Consider the following 19,316-nt stretch of genomic DNA (forward strand, 5'->3'; position numbering starts at 1 on the left):
GAGGTAGTTAACATCTCCTAGCCACCATGGTAATGATAAGAGAAAGAGAGAGAGATGCAAACTTCAAATATACAGCGGGCGTCAGGGTCGTGATGGAACCCACGCTCTCCTGTGTACCAGGCGAGGTAGTTAATATACAGCAGCAGGCGTCAGGGGTCGGGATCCAACCCACGACCTCCTGTACACCAGACGAGGTAAACATAACCCTGGGCACAAGCGATCAACAAACACACATGCAAGATGCCCGGTTCGAATCTCGGTGAGCCTTGGAAGCCAAGTGGGCACCGCGATGAGCTCTCGATAAAAGAGCCCCATTGTGTCGACCATAAATCGTGGGCAGGGCGGGCGGGCGCTAAATAAAGGAACCGTCGGGGGTTAAAAAAACACACACAAAAAAAAGAAAAATCCAGATCACTTTATTCAGTGTGCCCTGAACTCCACGGTTACATCACGCCGTGGCCCCCGCACACACGCGCGCGCACAAAAACTCGCACGGGGCCTCTCCGCTCACAGCCTTTTGTCAGCATCGTCCACGCATTGACCCTGATTGATGATGTCTCTTTTGGGGGACAATGTGGTGGTGATGGTGGTGGTGGTGGGGGGGGGACCACCCCCCCCCCCTAGGGGGGCGGTGAAGCGAAAGGACAAATTAATCGCCGCACAAGTCGGAGCGGTCGTTTGTCACGGCCCTGACTGCAAGAGGGGAAGGGTTGCGAGTTCACCCTGGGGTGTGAGTGTGCGTGAGAGTGTGTGTCTGTGTGTGACTGTGTGTGTGACTGTGTGTGTGACTGTGTGTGTGTGACTGTGTGTGTGTGTGACTGTGTGTGTGTGACTGTGTGTGTGTGTGTGACTGTGTGTGTGACTGTGTGTGTGTGTGACAGTGTGTGTGTGACTGTGTGTGTGACTGTGTGTGTGACTATGTGTGTGACTGTGTGTGTGTGTGACTGTGGGGAGCGGTAGTGTAGCGGTTAGCGCGCTGCGCTATGAACCCAACGACCCGGGTTCGATTCCCGTTCACGGCCAATACCAGTGACGATTATCTGAACCGGTTCTGGGCCTCCCCTAGGTCGACTCAGCCTCAAATGAGTACCTGGTGCGATGTGTAAACATTGCCACTAGGGAGACAAAGGCGGTCGGGCGTGGTGCTGACCACCCACCCCCTCGTGTACCGTTCCGGCCTTCATAGGTGCTCGCTAACAGCACTTGCCCCAACAGTCTGTTCAGGCTATACGGGGGATCTTTGTCTTTGTGTGCACTTGTATTTTAGAGGAAAAGTTGGGGGGGGGAGGGGGCTTGCGTCTCACAAACTCTGCCGTAGATTCATCGAACCTCACGGCCTGAGTTCCGAGTCCCGCTCACGGCCAACACGACTGATAGAGAACATCTTACCCGGACACTGGGCCTCCCCTAGGTTTACTCAGCCTCAAATGAGTACCCCGGTGCGGTGTGTCGTAAACATCGCAACTGGGGAGGGGGACGGGGGGGGAGACAAAGGCGGCTGTGCGTGGTGCTGGCCAATAAGGTTGCTGCTCGCTAACAGCACTTGCCAAGATATACCAAAAAAAACTAAATTTCGATTTAAAGCTTTCGTGACTGCAGGGAATCATCTTCTTTGTTCTTTTTTTTTTACCGAAAGAACCAAGGAGAAAACAAACTAACAAAAATCCGTTCAGGCTAAATATAAACGCGGGCTTCTTTGTTCTTTGTGCGTTCGACACCAAGAGTTGGACGCACGGAGGCACGGGGAGTTCTAGATCCGTCCTCTGCGGAACATCTTCGTAAATCCGGTGACTGCGGTTTAAACTTTAAACACCAAATCGTTCCGTTTTTCGTGAATCATCGTCAGTGAGCCTGGAGAAGTTACTTGGTCCAACGGGAGACCCCATCGTGCCTGCATCACAGGTGCTATAGGCTCGTGGTTTTCAATCTTTATTTTGGCTCCTGTCTAACACCCCCACCCACCCACCCCCTTACTCTTTCGGTAAAGTCACGTAGGTATACAAATAATAGATCATCGTCATCAGCTGTGGTTGTCCCACCTGATGACGATTGCTTGTGTTGCGATCGAAAATTCGTGATTTATTAATTTTCTACCTACGTGACTTTACCGAAAGAACCAAAGAGCATGGATTCCCGCAGTGACGAAAGCTTCAAATCAAGACCCCCACCCCTTGTTGAATTTTGTATCAACTCAGTAACCGCCCCCCCCCAACCTTGCCTGACACAACGTGGTGCATGAGAACTCAATGCACGAACTGTGAACGTCAACATTTTCTTGGTTCTTTCGGTAAAGTCACGTAGATGGGAAATAATAAAATAATTCTCACCTGAGGACGGCTGCTTGCGTTGTGGTCGAAACGTCGTGAGAATGATTTTATTATGTTTTATTTTTATTATTTTATTATTTCCCGTCTACGTGACTTTACCGAAAGAACCAAGAAGATGAATCCCTGCAGTCACGAAAGCTTTAAATCGAAATTTAACGTCAACATTTTAACCAATTGTCCATGTTGTGTCCCTAACTGGCTGAGTAGTTGCGAGCGAATAATGCACGGTCGTAGCAAAGCGCCAAATCAAGTTCGTAGCAAAGGAGTCAACATTGGGGGGGGGGGACCAAATCTTCCAGGATGTCTGGGGGTCCCAACCCAGAAAAATATCTAAATTTGAAAACTCATTTCCTGCCTATAATATTAAAAAATTCACTAACACATGGAATGGATATTTTTTAACAATGTCTAATAGTGTATTGTATTACATTGCTCTGTTTTAACTTTTTTGACAATTTCTTGTTTCATTGTATGTAATGGCAGAGATAAGGGATTAATAAAGTACAACCATAACCACAATCATATAAACAGAAATCTATGCATTTGTAGTGGTGTTAACTACTCGCTGTTCGCAAACTGTGAGAGAGCGGATCGTAAACAAGGTTTTCCCGCTCAATCAAACGGTCAGGGTCAAATGGGGTGAGGTAGGATCCAAACGCCAGATTGGGAAGGACCAATCGGAGGGTCCCACAAGGTGGCCGGGGATTGGACAACCCGGCCACGAACAGGTATAAAAGCCAGAGCGCTGAGAGCTCTTGGCGAGTTCTGCTACACGAAGACCCAAGTCGGCCGAGGACATCTAGGACCCTGGACCAAGCCCTCCAGCCCTTATCAGGGCTAGGGCTCAGAGTAACCAGTGGTCGGCGAGAGATCTCCTAGGTCCAGCCAGAGGACGCTGTGAGAGCAGGGAGATTAGAGAGCCTGCAAGGTCCGGAGGCTGTGTCTCCTCAGGGTAACGGGTGAGGGGACCATATACCCCTTAGTGTGATAGGGACTGTGTATTAAGATAATAAACCGTGTGTGCCATAAATAAATTTAGAAGTCCGTCCTTTACAACACTACACATTGTTATATGAAGACAAGTCCAGATATTGTGGCCAAGGTTTAGCAAATTGTTGTTTTTATTTACATAGCATAGCAATTTTGTTTTCATAGCAATATATTGGGTGGGACATTTTGAGCATATTTGAATATTGGGGGGGGGGGTGGGTGATGTGTGTCCCCGTAATATATATTATAATTACAGCCTTGGAATAATAAAACAAAGTCATCGGACGCTCTGCGTGCGGTGATGCTCGTTATGTGACGCATGGAAACCAACATTGCTCTCGATTAAAGTTTAGAAATAATTATAATCATAATTTAATTGCATAAAGTGCCCTTTAAACAATTGTGCTTTTTATATGCATAGTTCTAGATTACCACTTGGATCACAGCATGTTATATCGAAGTTATTTAATTTCGGCAGATTCACGCCTGATTGTTCTACCCAATGACTCTCACGTGTACGATGTGATTTCACAACATTTATAAATCAACTCGCGTTATCCCCTTTGGGGCCGTCCATAAATGACGTCACGCACCTAGGGGGGGGGGTTGAGAAATGTGACGTCACATCAAATGCGCCACTTTAAATAAATATAGACAACACGTTCTACTTGATTAAATATACGTTTTAGTATTTATTTTCTCCTACAACATCAGAGTACAGCGCCAAATTAAATACCCACTACAATGACAATAGTTTAAATCCATTTGAAGCATGTTTTATTTTCAAAATGGAAATAAGGTTTTGGGGGGGGGGGAGCAGAGCTTTGTGACGTCATATTTGAGGGGGGGGGGGTCTGACTTTTTGTGACGCCGTGTGACGAGGGGGGCGGGGGTCAAAAATCGTCCAAAATCGCGTGACGTCATTTATGGACAGCCCTTTGGGACATTGCCACGTTACCCCTCAGGGGGTCCGCACAACCCACCCCCCACCCACCCGGTTACGCTGTGGGCAGCAGAGGGCAGCAACATCCATTGTTAGCCTGTACTTCTATGCTTCCGTGCCTTCGCTTCTCTCCCCGGGACAAACCCTACAACTGCACAGTGAGGTATGATCAAATAGTCACCCACCATTCACGCTACGTGGGTAGGGCCTTCATCCAGCAGTGCATTGACTATGTCTGATGATCATCATAATCCATACCTAGTAGTGTAGTGTATAGTGTAGTGTACAGTAGTGTGTAGTGTATAGTAGTGTAGTGTATAGTGTAGTGTATAGTCTAGTGTAGTGTATAGTAGTGTAGTGTATAGTGTAGTGTATAGTCTAGTGTAGTGTATAGCAGAGGTGGGACAAAGTCATTGTTATGCAAGTCCAAGTCGAGTCGCAAGTCATCAAATTCATGACTCGAGTCTGACTCGAGTCCAAGTCACATGACTCGAGTCCACATCTCATAGGTGGGACAAAGTCATTGTTATGCAAGTCCAAGTCGAGTCGCAAGTCATCAAATTCATGACTCGAGTCTGACTCGAGTCCAAGTCACATGACTCGAGTCCACACCTCTGGTGTATAGTGTAGTGTATAGTAGTGTATAGTGTAGTGTATAGTAGTGTAGTGTATAGTAGTGTATAGTGTAGTGTATAGTAGTGTATAGTGTCGTGTATATAGTAGTATAGTGTAGTGTATAGTGTAGTGTATAGTGTAGTGTATAGTGTAGTATATAGTAGTGTAGTATATAGTGTAGTGTATAGTGTAGTATATAGTAGTGTAGTGTATAGTGTAGTGTATAGTAGTGTATAGTGTAGTGTATAGTGTAGTGTATAGTGTAGTGTATAGTGTAGTGTATATTAGTGTAGTGTATAATGTAGTGTATATTAGTGTAGTGTATATTAGTGTAGTGTATAGTGTAGTGTATAGTGTAGTGTATAGTAGTGTATAGTGTAGTGTATAGTGTAGTGTATAGTGTAGTGTATAGTAGTGTATAGTGTAGTGTATAGTGTAGTGTATAGTGTAGTGTATAGTGTAGTGTTTAGTAGTGTAGTGGTGGTGGTGTTGCGCCACCATTGGGTTATTGCCCCTCCCCCCTCCACCATCTGCGCGTGCCCACAACGGCACAACCACGGGGCTCGCTCCCCTCGCAACGAACATCAACCATCGCCCGCCAAACTAGTGTACAAAACTCAGGGCGCTCGGCAGATTCACGGCTGGTTCATAAGCCAACTGGCTACATTCTTGATCATTAACATCGCGTTATTGTCGTTGTTGTTTCACGTATCTCCACGCCGTTTCTGTTAACGATACCGTTATGTGAAGGCCTAGGAGGACGGAGCGAAGCCTACGCGCTTGCCTGGATCCCTCGGCCGGGTCGAGCGCTCCCTGCTCCCCGTGATCGCGTTGGGTGGGGGTAGGTCACCAGCGGCAAGTTACGCATTTTATTTTATTTCTTTTTTGTGTTTGCGCGCAGTGGTTATTTATTTTAACGCGGCATTTATTAACGATGTTGGTGTTTTCCGTTGCTCTAGCAAGTTGAACGTGTGCCTTTAGGAAGTCTGGCTTTTGTAAGAATGTTAAGTGCTGCATAGGTAACGTAGTGTATATGTTATATCAATGCTATTGTTGCAGTACAAAGTCTCGCATACGTCGAATATACATTTTAATAACGTCTGGCTCTGGTAATGATTTTAATATAAAGTGATAACGGCCGTGGAGATTAAGTCGGCATTGCGAGAGCTCAATACGACCTCGCTTACTACTAATTATATACAACCGATTTAAGATGTTTTAAAGCAGGATAATAAACAACGTTAACTCGCACGAACTGTTGGAACAATTACTGATCCTGAGCAGAATCATAAAGAGGGTCTTAAACGACACACGCCGATTAACAACAGGATTTTAAATCGACTCGGGACATTTGACGGAACGAGTGAATACATTCTGAGATTATAGCCACTCGGCAATTCTCATTGTTTCTAAGTAATAAATTGTCAAAAAAAAAATCGATCAAGCCGGTCTGTTAAGAGAGCCTCCTCCATATCCTTAGGGGTATATTTCGATGTCCAAACGGGTTTCAGACGAAAGCACGGTGTGGATTTAAAGCGATTCAAAGCATCTTTATTTACGACTACCCATCCATTCGTGAAAACCGTGCCAACGCGTAACTTGAAATTGCCCCCCCAAAAAAAAAAACCCAGACACGTCAGGGCATTGATTGGGGCACATAAAGCCGTGTAGTCAGTTTCATAGCGATTTGCTTCTGGGCTTTTATAAGTTATTTTACGAAAACGTGATGGATGAACTGACGGACAGATACAATATTTACTGGGTATAGCAATATGTAGTCTTATCAGCTTTTCCTTTATACGCTCCGGGGCAAGTGCAGAATCATAAGTTGTCAAAACATTATTAGAGAACACAGAAAGATCAGACCACATTTCCATCACCTCAATCGCTTCTTAGGTAGTCCTCAATTGAATCAGCAACCAAGTGCACGATCCTTCTCTATCCGATCACTTCAGTAATTGATTACTCGGGCGATTATTATTTAGGTCATTCGACTAATCGGACAACACAAATATTTGGGGAGGGAAAAAAAGTGGCATCTCTCTGCGCACGTGTGCCGCTGGACGGGAGGCAATGGACGGGGCTTGGTGACATCATCATCAGCTGCATCACTCTGGGCGTGGCTTGTAAGCGGGGTTTCCCACCTTCGGAAGGGCAATATGTGGGGGTGACCTCCATTTTTAAAGGTCGCCCGAGTGATCGACCACGCACAAAGTACATGCTCGATTATAATTTTTAGTCGCTTAATCGCCTTCATCGTCACACTGCCCCAGCTATAATCTCCCGCCCTACTTGCCACGAAAGGGACACCTCCACCGACCCACCTCTCCAGGCGCTTCACGTAACGGAACCACCGTCATGGGCTTACACGGCAGCTCGCTGAGATGGTTTGGCACCAAACGCTCGGAAGGCGATCTGGACGGCAAGGTGTCCGCGTGGTGCAAGCGCTCCCCCAGCTACGACCACAACTGGACAGACCTGCACTACGCAGCCAGCCGGGGTGACCTCCACAAGCTCAACATCCTCCTGCACACGACAGGTAGCAGATGTGCCGTGTGTTGCGTGCTGTGCGTGGTGTGCAGGTTTGAAAGTGTGGCGTGGAAGAGGAGGGCGCCCGGGTGGTTCAGAGGTCAGAGTGTTGGGCTGACGCCGCTGAGATGCTGGGTTCTGATCTGGGTTTTAGCAGCCTCTGATTCAAAATAATTATTAATTGTAATGAGTTGATGGTGTCTGCCTCTATACCAATGCAAACATATACGGTAGTAACATACTGAGAATTAAAGATAATGGTTTGACTGTCGTCCAGCGGACATCCGAATGCGGTTTGTGGACCAGAGGGCAATTAAATGGTAATCAGAAGTAGTTCTGTATTATCTGATTCCTTGAGCCATTTCCCTACATGAAGGGCTGCACTTGCTGTACACGAGTTCTGAATGGATACTCGGACTCCATTACCTTTAACCCCCAATAGCACAAGCAGGTAATTTTTTTTTGTTTTACTCGGCACCACTTGTGTGAGCTAAACATTGATCGAGCTATTGAGTGCAGGTGGTGTAAGTGCTCCAGGTACCACAGGCTGGACAGTGGGTGAAACTGCACAGCAGGTGCCCCCATATCACTCTGTGTACCAGGACCCATGCCGTCCACTGGCTCACAACAAACAAAACATGGTGGCCTCGCGCCTGGCGAATGTACAGCTACGCCTTTGCTGTTGGAACTGCTTCTTGTGTGTTAGTTTGTTGTCCTTGCCCCCCGCAACCTCCGATCAGCACGGTTGACTACGTACGGTGCGAAAGAAGTTCAACATACACACGTACATAGACACGCATAGTCACTCACCCACTCACCCACTCACATAGTCACTCATCCACACACTCAATCACCCTCCGATTAGAACGGTTGGCTACTTAGTGCGAAAGAAGTTCAGCGTACTTAAGAAAGCGGCGGATCGTTCGTGTGTGCCACCGCGCTGTAATTGGACATTCGTCAGTGGCTGCTACGGCTCGGTAAACTCGTTACAAACTCTTGTCGCCATTTGCCCACCGATTTATCATCCCCCGTCGCGCTATCGGCGTCAAGCCTCTGAGACGTTGGAGCCTCGTTCGGAAGTGGATATCACAGAGCCGCAGCGCTTTCCCCACCGGATATCACAAAGCCATCACTCGTGATTCCTTCAAGTGACCTCCAATCCACTAATTAGAGGGCAGCACTTTTCCCACCGGATGTCACAGAGCCGCCACCCGGGATTCCTTCAAGTGACCTCAGATCCACTAATCGAAGGGCAGCACTTTCTCCACCAGATATCACAGAGCCGCCACTCGGGATTTCTTCAAGTGACCTCAGATCCACTAATCGAAGGGCAGCACTTTCCCCACTGGACATGACAGCCACCACTCGGGATTTCTTCAAGTGACCTCCGATCGACAAATTAGAGGGCAGCACTTTCCCCACCGGATATCACAAAGCTAACTCTGAGATGTAAATCTTCTGTTGAGCTCCCCCCCCCCCCAATTCGCGCTGCAGTGATTTCCCCCCCCCCCCCCCCGCCGCCCCCCGCCGTTTTTTTGCAATGGCATCAGACACCGACTCGTGCGACCGCAAAGACTTCTACGGGAAAACGCCGCTGTACTGGGCGGCGTACAAGGGTCACAGGGCGTGCATGGAGCAGCTCATCGGCCACGGCGCGGACGTCAACAGCCAGTGCAAGCACGGCAGCACCCCGCTGCACACGGTCATCGGCCTCTACCCGGACTGCGCCATCCTTCTTATACAGGTCATTATCACCGTGTGTCAATGGGGCCTTGTAGAGGTCATTATCACTGTGTGTCAATGGGGCCTTATGAAGGTCATTGTCACTGTGTGTCAAAGGGGCCTTATAGAGGTCATTATCACTGTGTATCAATGGGGCCTTATAGATGTCATTATCACTGAGTGTCAATGGGGCCTTATTCAGATCATTATCACTGTGTGTCAATGGGACTTTATGAAGGTCATTATCACTGTGTATCAATGGGGCCTTATAGAGGTCATTATCACTGTGTGTCAACGGGGCCTGATACAGATCATTATCACTGTGTATCAATGGGGCCTTGTACAGGTCATTATCACTGTGTATCAATGGGGCCTTGTACAGGTCATTATCACTGTGTGTCAATGGGGCCTTAAACAGGTCGTTAGCACTGTGTATCAATGGGGCCTTTTTTTCCAGGAAGTGGCCCCGAAGCTTGCCATAACGTAAGGGACCGTGGTGGTTTACAGCCAACGTCAGTTGAGCGTTGGCAATTAGACCCAAGCAGAAACATAACATATACAAATGAATGTTTTATAATACTTTTTTTTATATATAGAATATATTATTGTCATCAGTATGACATGAGTATACCACGTTTTCAGTCGATACCACATTGGGAAGCGGGTTAAAATTAATTACAAGATTTGAGGATACGACAACAACAACAACAGAGTGAGTTAAATAAAAGCGTGTGATAATAGGTTTTACCCTTTCTGGCAATACAACAGGTGTAAAGATGTTCAAACATCAAATAGGAACCTTTTGCAAGGCATCAAGTCTGCATTAACCACACATACTTGTGGAAAAACATGCAAAACAAACATGCTTTGATAATATATAAATGGCTATCTCTGGTGTAGGCCAATCAGTTTCAAAGACAATGCATTTATTATCGGATCATGTTTGTTTGCATGTATTGCCACTTGTACGCGTGGTTAATGCAGTCTTGATGCCTTGAACATCTTAACGCCTTTTGGCGTCATCTGGTCCAACCCATGTGAGACTAGGCTCTAAGGAAAGCTGTCTCGGGTGTGGACCAATCAACTTCAAGGACAGTGCATACATTATCAGAGTTGTGTTTTTTATTTGCATTATGACTGCAGGTATTGTGGTCTATGCAAACATGACTCCTCGTAAAAAAGGTGTCAGTTTTGTTGCCAGATAAAAGGGTAAAAAAACAATTATCATCTTAACACCTGTTGTATTGCCAGAAAGGGTAAAACCTTTTCTTATTTTCTTTTAATTTTTACCAGGTAAGGCCCACTGAGCTATATCGCTCTTTCTTCCAGAAGCTAACCGGCCATCACAAATGATAGCTGAGAACGACGTGGCTTGTCACATGGACATTTATAGCGGCTAAATACTCTCATGCGCATGTTGATTCTAAATGTGAAGGGGAAAACATCTGAGCCACCGTGGCGAGATGTTAACTACAATGACCCCTTCCACAGATGGTCTCGTCTGTGGTTTACTTTCATACTTATTAGTTTTTCCTTCTCTCAGCCATCAAATTATTTATGGTGACGTACAGCGCCTTGGAAACCTTACGTTGTAAATGTAATTTATATCATTCTCGGCACCCGACAATGCCTTCCCCTTTTCTGTGCCAGATATTTCACGTTTAAACAAATGTTTGATTTTGTTTGCGTGCCACGCAAAGACAAAGACATCCCATATAGCCTTCACCAGACTGTTGGGGCAAGTGCTGTTAGCGAGCACCTCTGAAGGTCAGAGCACGGCACAGGAGCGGGTTGTGTGGCCAGCACCACAACTGGCCACATTTGTACCCCCAGTGCCGATGTTTACACACCGCACCAGCTGCTCATTTAAGGTGAAATCGACCGAGGTGAGAGGCCCAGAACCGGTTAAGATAATCGTTGCTGGTGTTGGCCTTGAGCGGGATCGTACTTGGGTCGCCTGGTTCTGCGGGCATCACGTCTGCCGCTGCACTACCTGTATGCTGCCATCTAGTGGCAGCATCTGGTCATGATCAAAATTTCGATTTAAAGCTTTCGTGACTGCAGGGATTCATCTTCTTGGTTCTTTCGGTAAAGTCACGTAGAAGGGAAATATTAAAATAATAAAAATAAAACATAATAAAATAATTCTCACGACGTTTCGGCCACAACGCAAGCAGCAGTCCTCAGGTGAAGAACAGGTCTGTCGGGAAGACAGCGTCTGAATGACGCTGTCTTCCCGACAGACCTGTTCTTATTTTATTATGTTTTATTTTTATTATTTTATTATTTCCCTTCTACGTGACTTTACCGAAAGAACCAAGAACATGATCAAAATGTTTACCAAATAAATCAAAGTTGACAGAATTAATTGAAACATGACTGGCTGCAGGCTGATGTCAAGTTGAAAAACGCATGGCTGTGAAAGGAGTTACTCGATTATCCGTGGGTGGATTGCCCGTCTTACGGATTAACCGTGCTTGCGAAATCGATTTACGCGTGAAGGGTCAGTGGACCCAGTGCCCACTTGAGCGCACACGCGTCGGTGAGTGAACCGAGACAATAGCAACAGGTGACACATGTTTGTCCCTCATTTACAGATACTTTGCGTTGCCTGCGTTTTTGTTTTATCTGGGCCACTCTTTCCCGCTCCGTTATTAATTCATTTGTATTTTACCAGGTTAGGCCCACTGAGCTATATAGCTTATTTTCAGAAACGACCTGGCCACGAATGATAGCTCAAAAATGTGGGCTTATCACGTAGGAAATGTTTCGCAGCAAAATACTATTAAACGCTTGTCGATTCTAAATGTGGAGGGAATAACTGGAGGATCCGGAGAAATATCCACGCGACCACGGGGAGAGAGACATGCAAACTCCAAATAGACAGGCGTCAGGGTCAAGATCGAACCCACAGCCTCATGTATACCAGGCGAGGTAGTTAACATCTCGCCACCGTGGCGTCCCGCGTTACCCCCGATGACCGAGAGATGACTGTGAATATGATTTTGTCCATCCAGTTGTCTGTCCATCATCACCGACCAATCAGAACGCTCCGTACTTCACCGTGCAGGGTTGGTAAAGGCAGGGAGTGTAGATGTGGGGGCATTTCAGTACAGGGACAGCGATGGACTTAGCTGACCGCCCCCTTCTGCCCACCCTTTTAGCTGCAACGTACCGCGAGCCCTAAGAATCACCGAATGGACGAATCAGTTTTTTTTAGCGTACCAATGTAACAAAGGTCGTGGAAGCGACTTCTGGAATCCGGTCTTTATTTGTCTGTCGTTCACAACACTCCCGTCTTACTCCTTCACGCTGCTGACAGACAGCGTGAGAGGGAGAGAGAGAGACACGCGCGCGGCCACGTGGCAGCCTGGACCCCGCTCCAGCGTGGCCTCACCCTCCGTTCGTTCCAGATCTGACCACGTGTTGTCCGTCTCCACCCCTTTTAATACCCGGGTCACGTGGTACCTTTCCACCAATCCTGGTTACTCTCTATGGAATCTTCTAGACTCCATGGTACGTTCCCAGGACCACGCTCCTGACTCGTCCCCCCATTGGCTGTGGCTAAAGCCAGCAGAACCAATCCTCTACTTACAGATGTCACCTTCCCATTACGTCAGGGCCACGCCCCTAGACTTCCCCCCCATTGGCTATGGGCCAGGACCGGCAGAGCCAATCATCGTAACGAGGTGTGATCCATCAGCAACCCGGATATATCCTCACATTACACATGCACCACCCCTTCAACGAAGCCCTCCCCAATGCTCGCTGCCCCTTTTGTCAACGCACGTCGCCAACAATGAGACGATCTCTGTCCCACGACAGCACGGTGCGGACGTGAACCAGTCGGACAAGTGGGGGGTCACCCCGATGTACCTGGCGGCGTGCAACGGCCATCTGGACGGGCTGCGGCTGCTGGTGCACGCTGGTGCCGTCATGGCCTACAGGAACAAGGTAACTACAGCCTGTTGTGTGGCATCATTAGCGTCATGACCTACAGGAACAAGGTAACTGCGCCCTGTTGGGTGGCATCATTAGCGTCATGACCTACAGGAACAAGGTAACTGCGCCCTGTTGGGTGGCATCATTAGCGTCATGGCCTACAGGAACAAGGTAACTACGCTCTGTTGGGTGGCATCATTAGCGTCATGACCTACAGGAACAAGGTAACTGCGCCCTGTTGGGTGGCATCATTAGCGTCATGACCTACAGGAACAAGGTAACTGCGCCCTGTTGGGTGGCATCATTAGCGTCATGGCCTACAGGAACAAGGTAACTACGCTCTGTTGGGTGGCATCATTAGCGTCATGGCCTACAGGAACAAGGTAACTACGCTCTGTTGGGTGGCATCATTAGCGTCATGGCCTACAGGAACAAGGTAACTACGCTCTGTTGGGTGACATCATTAGCGTCATGGCCTACAGGAACAAGGTAACTACGCTCTGTTGGGTGGCATCATTAGCGTCATGGCCTACAGGAACAAGGTGACTACGCTCTGTTGGGTGGCATCATTAGCGTCATGGCCTACAGGAACAAGGTAACTACGCTCTGTTGGGTGGCATCGTTAGTGGCATGACCTACAGGAACAAGGTAACTACGCTCTGTTGTGTGGCATCATTTGCGGCATGGCCTACAGGAACAAGGTAACTACGCTCTGTTGTGTGGCATCATTTGCGGCATGGCCTACAGGAACAAGGTAACTACGCTCTGTTGGGTGACATCATTAGCGTCATGGCCTACAGGAACAAGGTAACTACGCCTGTTGTGTGGCATCATTTGCGGCATGACCTACAGGAACAAGGTAACTATGCCCTGTTGGGTGGCATCATTAGGGGCATGACCAAGCTGTGACGCGTTTGCCTCTTGCGGGATACGTTTGCGGTTCGAGACCCAACGCGGCCGGATGTTTGAGATCCCGTGCGTGACGTTATCGGAAAGAGAGTGCCGTTGTCAGGTTTGAAAAATGGGGGCGGCAGTCATCGGCCCCCCACTGCGAAGCTACTGCAGACTATGTGAAACGTAATAATGAAAACTGAACACATTCGCCAACAATATAATCTCAATTTCGATTCAAAGCTTTCGTGACTGCAGGGATTCATATTCTTGGTTCTTTCGGTAAAGTCACGTAGAAGGAAATAATGAAAATAAAACTATAAAATTATCACAACGTTTCGATTGCAACACAAGCAATCATCATCAGGTGTGAAAACCACAGCAATAAATTGATGATTGCTTGTGTTGCAAACGAAACGTCGTGAGAATGTTATTATTTTCTTTTTATATTTTATTATTTCCCTTATACGTGACTTTACCGAAAGAACCAAGAATATAAATATGATCAAATTCTAATCCTAATTTATATTAACAGAGCGCCTTCGCTCAAGGCGCTTGACATAGCTTAAAAAACGATGACAGAGTGGCATGATGTAGTTGACGGGCGTACGAGGATTGAGGAACGAGTGACAGCGCTAGGGGCGTACTTTGGGATCATGAAAGGGTAGGGGAGGGACGAGAAGGAGTGGAGGGGCGAGGGGAGGCAAGCGGAAGACAAGGAGCAACAGTCAAATATAGAATAGGCGACATTTCAGGCAGTGGGAATAAAGCAATGGTTTTATCATAACGCACAAGCAACGTGATTTTCGTCGAATCGCGATCGCGACCATTCGTATCGGTGCCCCCACTGTTCCTCGCACGTCACGTGACGTCACCGTGCTGCCCGACTAATGCGCAGGCCGTAGTCGGGGCCACCTGACCTCGCTTCACCTTGCTTCGGAGCGTCAACTCGGTGGAGTGGAAGTTGCGCCGGTGTTTATATTCGACAAAGGCAGCAACAATGAGACAACTGTTTAGCAGTTTCGCCGGAGTGTCGGATGTACTCGAAACATTTTTTTAATCCGCTCTGGAATGGTGATGGCGCTTTCATTTTTGTGTAAGTGCCAAACCAATGACTTAGCCCATCAATACTCCATATTTTCTCAGGCTGTAAATATCCGCCTTCAAAAATAACGCCCCATACGTGGAGCTAGAATTTAGGCGTTTTGAACCTGAGGTTGCCCGATTCGTGAAGCTGTCCATTGGCGGAACGGCTTACCCGAGGGGCGTAGTGAAAAGGACCCTGGGTAATTACTCCGCCTGACAAAAACGTGGCTCTCAATTTCAATCAATCGCTCAATATTAATTTTACGTGCCAATATCGCCCGCCCCCCCCCCCCCTCCCTTAAAGTGGGCATCGGTGCACATTACAGCGGAACGGGAAGAGTACGAAGGGGGTGGAGGGAGGGGGAGGGTGGCACGGAAGCAACAGGAATGAAAAGAGAAAGGCGTGACGATCCTCGAGCAGGGTGAATCGCGATGGGGAAGAAGCCCAGCCGTGCTTCCTAAGCGGGTAGCGTGGGAAAAGGTTTCGGCGGTACACCAAAAAATTAACTGAAAAGTAAAGAGACGGTTTTAATTGAATGATTCATGGGAAGAAGGAATATCGATGGAAGGGTCAATTTTCCACCATCGGGGCACACGGACAACTCGCTGGTTTTATTGACCCCTAAATTTCAGGGCATCGTGGGGGGGGCTCTGTCCTCTCCTCGCTGCAAAGGACCCCCGGCGTTAAATTTCCCCGCACGCTCCAGCGGGTGAAATGAAACTCTCCGATGCCTAACGTGAAACCCCTCCAGAGTTTCCAAAGCTAGCGGCACCTCTGACCCGACTCAAATAGAACATTTAAACAAACCCCGCAATGAGATACGCTAACACTAACTGGTCTCCCTTGGCTACGCTGCTCTTAAATGCCACCTTAGCCTGGCTCTCTCACTCAGGCTAGGGTGGCCCTCTTCAAGAGCAGTGTAGCTCTATCAGTCAGACTAAGGCACTCTTCAAGAGCAGGGTAGCTCTATCAGCCAGGCTAAGGCACCCTTCAAGAGCAGGGTAGCTCTATCCGTCAGGCTAAGGCACCCTTCAAGAGCAGTGGAGCTCTATCAGTCAGGCTAAGGCACCCTTCAAGAGCAGTGGAGCTCAGTCAGGCTAAGGCACTCTTCAAGAGCAGGGTAGCTCTATCAGTCAGGCTAAGACACTCTTCCACAGCAGTGGAGCTCTGTCAGCCAGGCTAAGGCACCCTTCAAGAGCAGGGTAGCTCTATCAGTCAGGCTAAGACACTCTTCAAGAGCAGTGGAACTCTCTCAGTCAGGCTAAGGCACCCTTCAAGAGCAGGGTAGCTCTATCAGTCAGGCTAAGACACTCTTCAAGAGCAGTGGAACTCTCTCAGTCAGGCTAAGGCACTCTTCAAGAGCAGGGTAGCTCTATCAGCCAGGCTAAGGCACCCTTCAAGAGCAGGGTAGCTCTATCAGTCAGGCTAAGACACTCTTCAAGAGCAGTGGAACTCTCTCAGTCAGGCTAAGGCACCCTTCAAGAGCAGGGTAGCTCTATCAGTCAGGCTAAGGCACTCTTCAAGAGCAGGGTAGCTCTATCAGTCAGGCTAAGGCACTCTTCAAGAGCAGTGGAGCTCTATCAGTCAGGCTAAGGCACTCTTCAAGAGCAGGGTAGCTCTATCAGTCAGGCTAAGGCACCCTTCAAGAGCAGGGTAGCTCTATCAGTCAGGCTTAGGCACTCTTCAAGAGCAGTGGAGCTCTGTCAGTCAGGCTAAGGCACCCTTCATGAGCAGTGGAGCTCTATCAGTCAGGCTTAGGCACCCTTCAAGAGCAGTGGAGCTCTGTCAGTCAGGCTAAGGCACCCTTCAAGAGCAGGGTAGCTCTATCAGTCAGGCTTAGGCACCCTTCAAGAACAGTGGAGCTCTATCAGTCAGGCTAAGGCACCCTTCAAGAGCAGGGTAGCTCTATCAGTCAGGCTTAGGCACCCTTCAAGAGCAGTGGAGCTCTATCAGTCAGGCTTAGGCACCCTTCAAGAGCAGTGGAGCTCTATCAGTCAGGCTTAGGCACCCTTCAAGAGCAGTGGAGTTCTATCAGTCAGGCTTAGGCACCCTTCAAGAGCAGGGTAGCTCTATCAGTCAGGCTTAGGCACTCTTCAAGAGCAGTGGAACTCTCTCAGTCAGGCTAAGGCACCCTTCAAGAGCAGGGTAGCTCTATCAGTCAGGCTAAGGCACCCTTCAAGAGCAGGGTAGCTCTATCAGTCAGGCTAAGGCACTCTTCAAGAGCAGTGGAGCTCTATCAGCCAGGCTAAGGCACTCTTCAAGAGCAGTGGAGCTCTATCAGTTAGGCTAAGGCACTCTTCAAGAGCAGTGGAGCTCTATCAGTCAGGCTTAGGCACCCTTCAAGAGCAGTGGAGCTCTATCAGTCAGGCTTAGGCACCCTTCAAGAGCAGTGGAGCTCTATCAGTCAGGCTAAGGCACCCTTCAAGAGCAGTGGAGCTCTATCAGTCAGGCTTAGGCACTCTTCAAGAGCAGTGGAGCTCTATCAGTCAGGCTAAGGCACCCTTCAAGAGCAGTGGAGCTCTATCAGTCAGGCTTAGGCACCCTTCAAGAGCAGTGGAGCTCTATCAGTCAGGCTAAGGCACCCTTCAAGAGCAGTGGAGCTCTATCAGTCAGGCTAAGGCACCCTTCAAGAGCAGTGGAGCTCTATCAGTCAGGCTAAGGCACTCTTCAAGAGCAGTGGAGCTCTATCAGTTAGGCTAAGGCACCCTTCGTGAGCAGGAAAGCTTAGCCAGACTAAGGTACTATACTCTTTGGTTCTTCCGGTAAAGTCACGTAGGTATAAAATAATGATGACGGACGCTTGTGTTGCGCCCGAAACGTCGTGGTTTATCTTATTTTCTACCCACGTGACTTTAACTAAAGCTCCAAAGAGTATGGATTCCTGCAGTCACGAAAGCTTCAAATCAAGAATGAGACTAAGGTACTTTTCAAAAGCAGGTTAGTTCATGAAGAGTCTACGTGGCTTTACCGAAAAAACCAAGAATATGAATTTGATAATTGTAATGCGCCTCGAGCATAAAGGCGCCACTTGAATTTGCATGAGATGATGATAATAATAATAGTTCAATTTGTAACGCGCGCAAATTTGCAGACGTAGTGGCCTGAGTTTGTAATGACCACGTTATGGCAGGCCAAAGTTGACTCAAGGTGACTATCGATGGAGGCTGGGGTATTGCCGGGGCAATTAAAGTCACCTGTAAGCACGAGCCTGTGAGATGGGTTAGGAATCAGATATAGGAATTCCGAAAGCTCATTTAAGAAGGTGTTGATACTGTCATCTGGAGGGCGATAGATGGAAATGATGGAAAAGCATTCGTTGTTAGTAGTAAGATAACCGACTGTAGATTCAACTCTTTTTTTCGTGGCGGCGGGGCGGGGTGTGAATTCTCGCCGGGCAGAAGACAGGCGAGATTCCCAAGCAGCTGGCGACGCGGGCGTCGGTGGTGTCGTGGCTGGAGGCCTGCGCCAGCACCCCGCGCTCCCTCAAGCACCTGGCGCGCGTGCGCATCGCGCGCCAGCTGGCGCGGCCGAGGAGGGAGGAGGCCGTGCGTCGCCTGCGCCTGCCCGCCGTCCTGGAGAGCTACCTGATGTTCGACGACCTGGCGCAGTGCCTCGCCGACGAGAGCCTCCTGCTGCTGCTGCTGCTGCTGCCGCCCGTGCACGGCGCCAGGGCCGACCAGCTGGGCGCCAACGACGCTGCCGACGACGACGCCGGCGGCGGGCGGACGTGAAATGGGCTGTCGCGCGACGGACGTTGCTCTCTTGCGGCGGGGCTGGTAGTGGAGGTGCGGGGAAGTTGCCGTCTACCCCTGCTGCTGCTGCTGCTGCTGTGAGCAGTAGAGAGAGAAGGGAGGCTTGGGGGGGGGGTCCCACATGGTTTTTTTTTTTTAAACCAAAGTTTGAGTGGGGGGCACGGGGAGTGGGGGGGGGTTGAGTCTTAGAACCTGGCAGACGCCTACGCGGATGTGGCGATGGGGAAAGAAGCTGCCGCCAAACCGTCTCTGGGAGGAGGCTCTGCGGTGTCCGCTTCTGCGGGCCGCTGTCACCCGACGCGACGAGTTGGTCGGCAACACGGGGGGGAGGGGGGGGGGGTAAAAGACTAACCAAGCTGAAGAGAAACCAACGTGAGCTCGTGGATTAATGCGCAACGCTTTCCGACGTCCGTTTGTCTTGGGAAGCATTTTGGTGAGCGGCATGGAAGCCTATTCGATTTGAAGCTTTCGTGACTGCGGGGATTCATATTCTTGGTTCTTTCGATAAAGTCACGTAG

General features: G+C 48.7%; 1 protein-coding gene across 1 annotated transcript; it reads left to right on the forward strand.

The window, feature by feature from the left end:
* The first annotated feature begins 5,402 nt into the window (after positions 1-5,402).
* On the forward strand, positions 5,403-18,913 carry LOC144731239 (ankyrin repeat and SOCS box protein 11-like). The gene is made up of 5 exons (XM_078612259.1): positions 5,403-7,001; positions 7,180-7,414; positions 8,955-9,148; positions 12,952-13,080; positions 18,445-18,913. The coding sequence occupies exons 2-5, from the start codon at positions 7,234-7,236 to the stop codon at positions 18,775-18,777; spliced, it is 837 nt and encodes a 278-aa protein (XP_078468385.1). The 5' UTR covers positions 5,403-7,001; positions 7,180-7,233; the 3' UTR covers positions 18,778-18,913.
* Positions 18,914-19,316: the final 403 nt, after the last annotated feature.

This window comes from Lampetra planeri, chromosome 38 (genome assembly GCF_965212315.1).
Source record: "Lampetra planeri chromosome 38, kcLamPlan1.2.h2, whole genome shotgun sequence".
Lineage (NCBI taxonomy): Eukaryota > Metazoa > Chordata > Hyperoartia > Petromyzontiformes > Petromyzontidae > Lampetra > Lampetra planeri.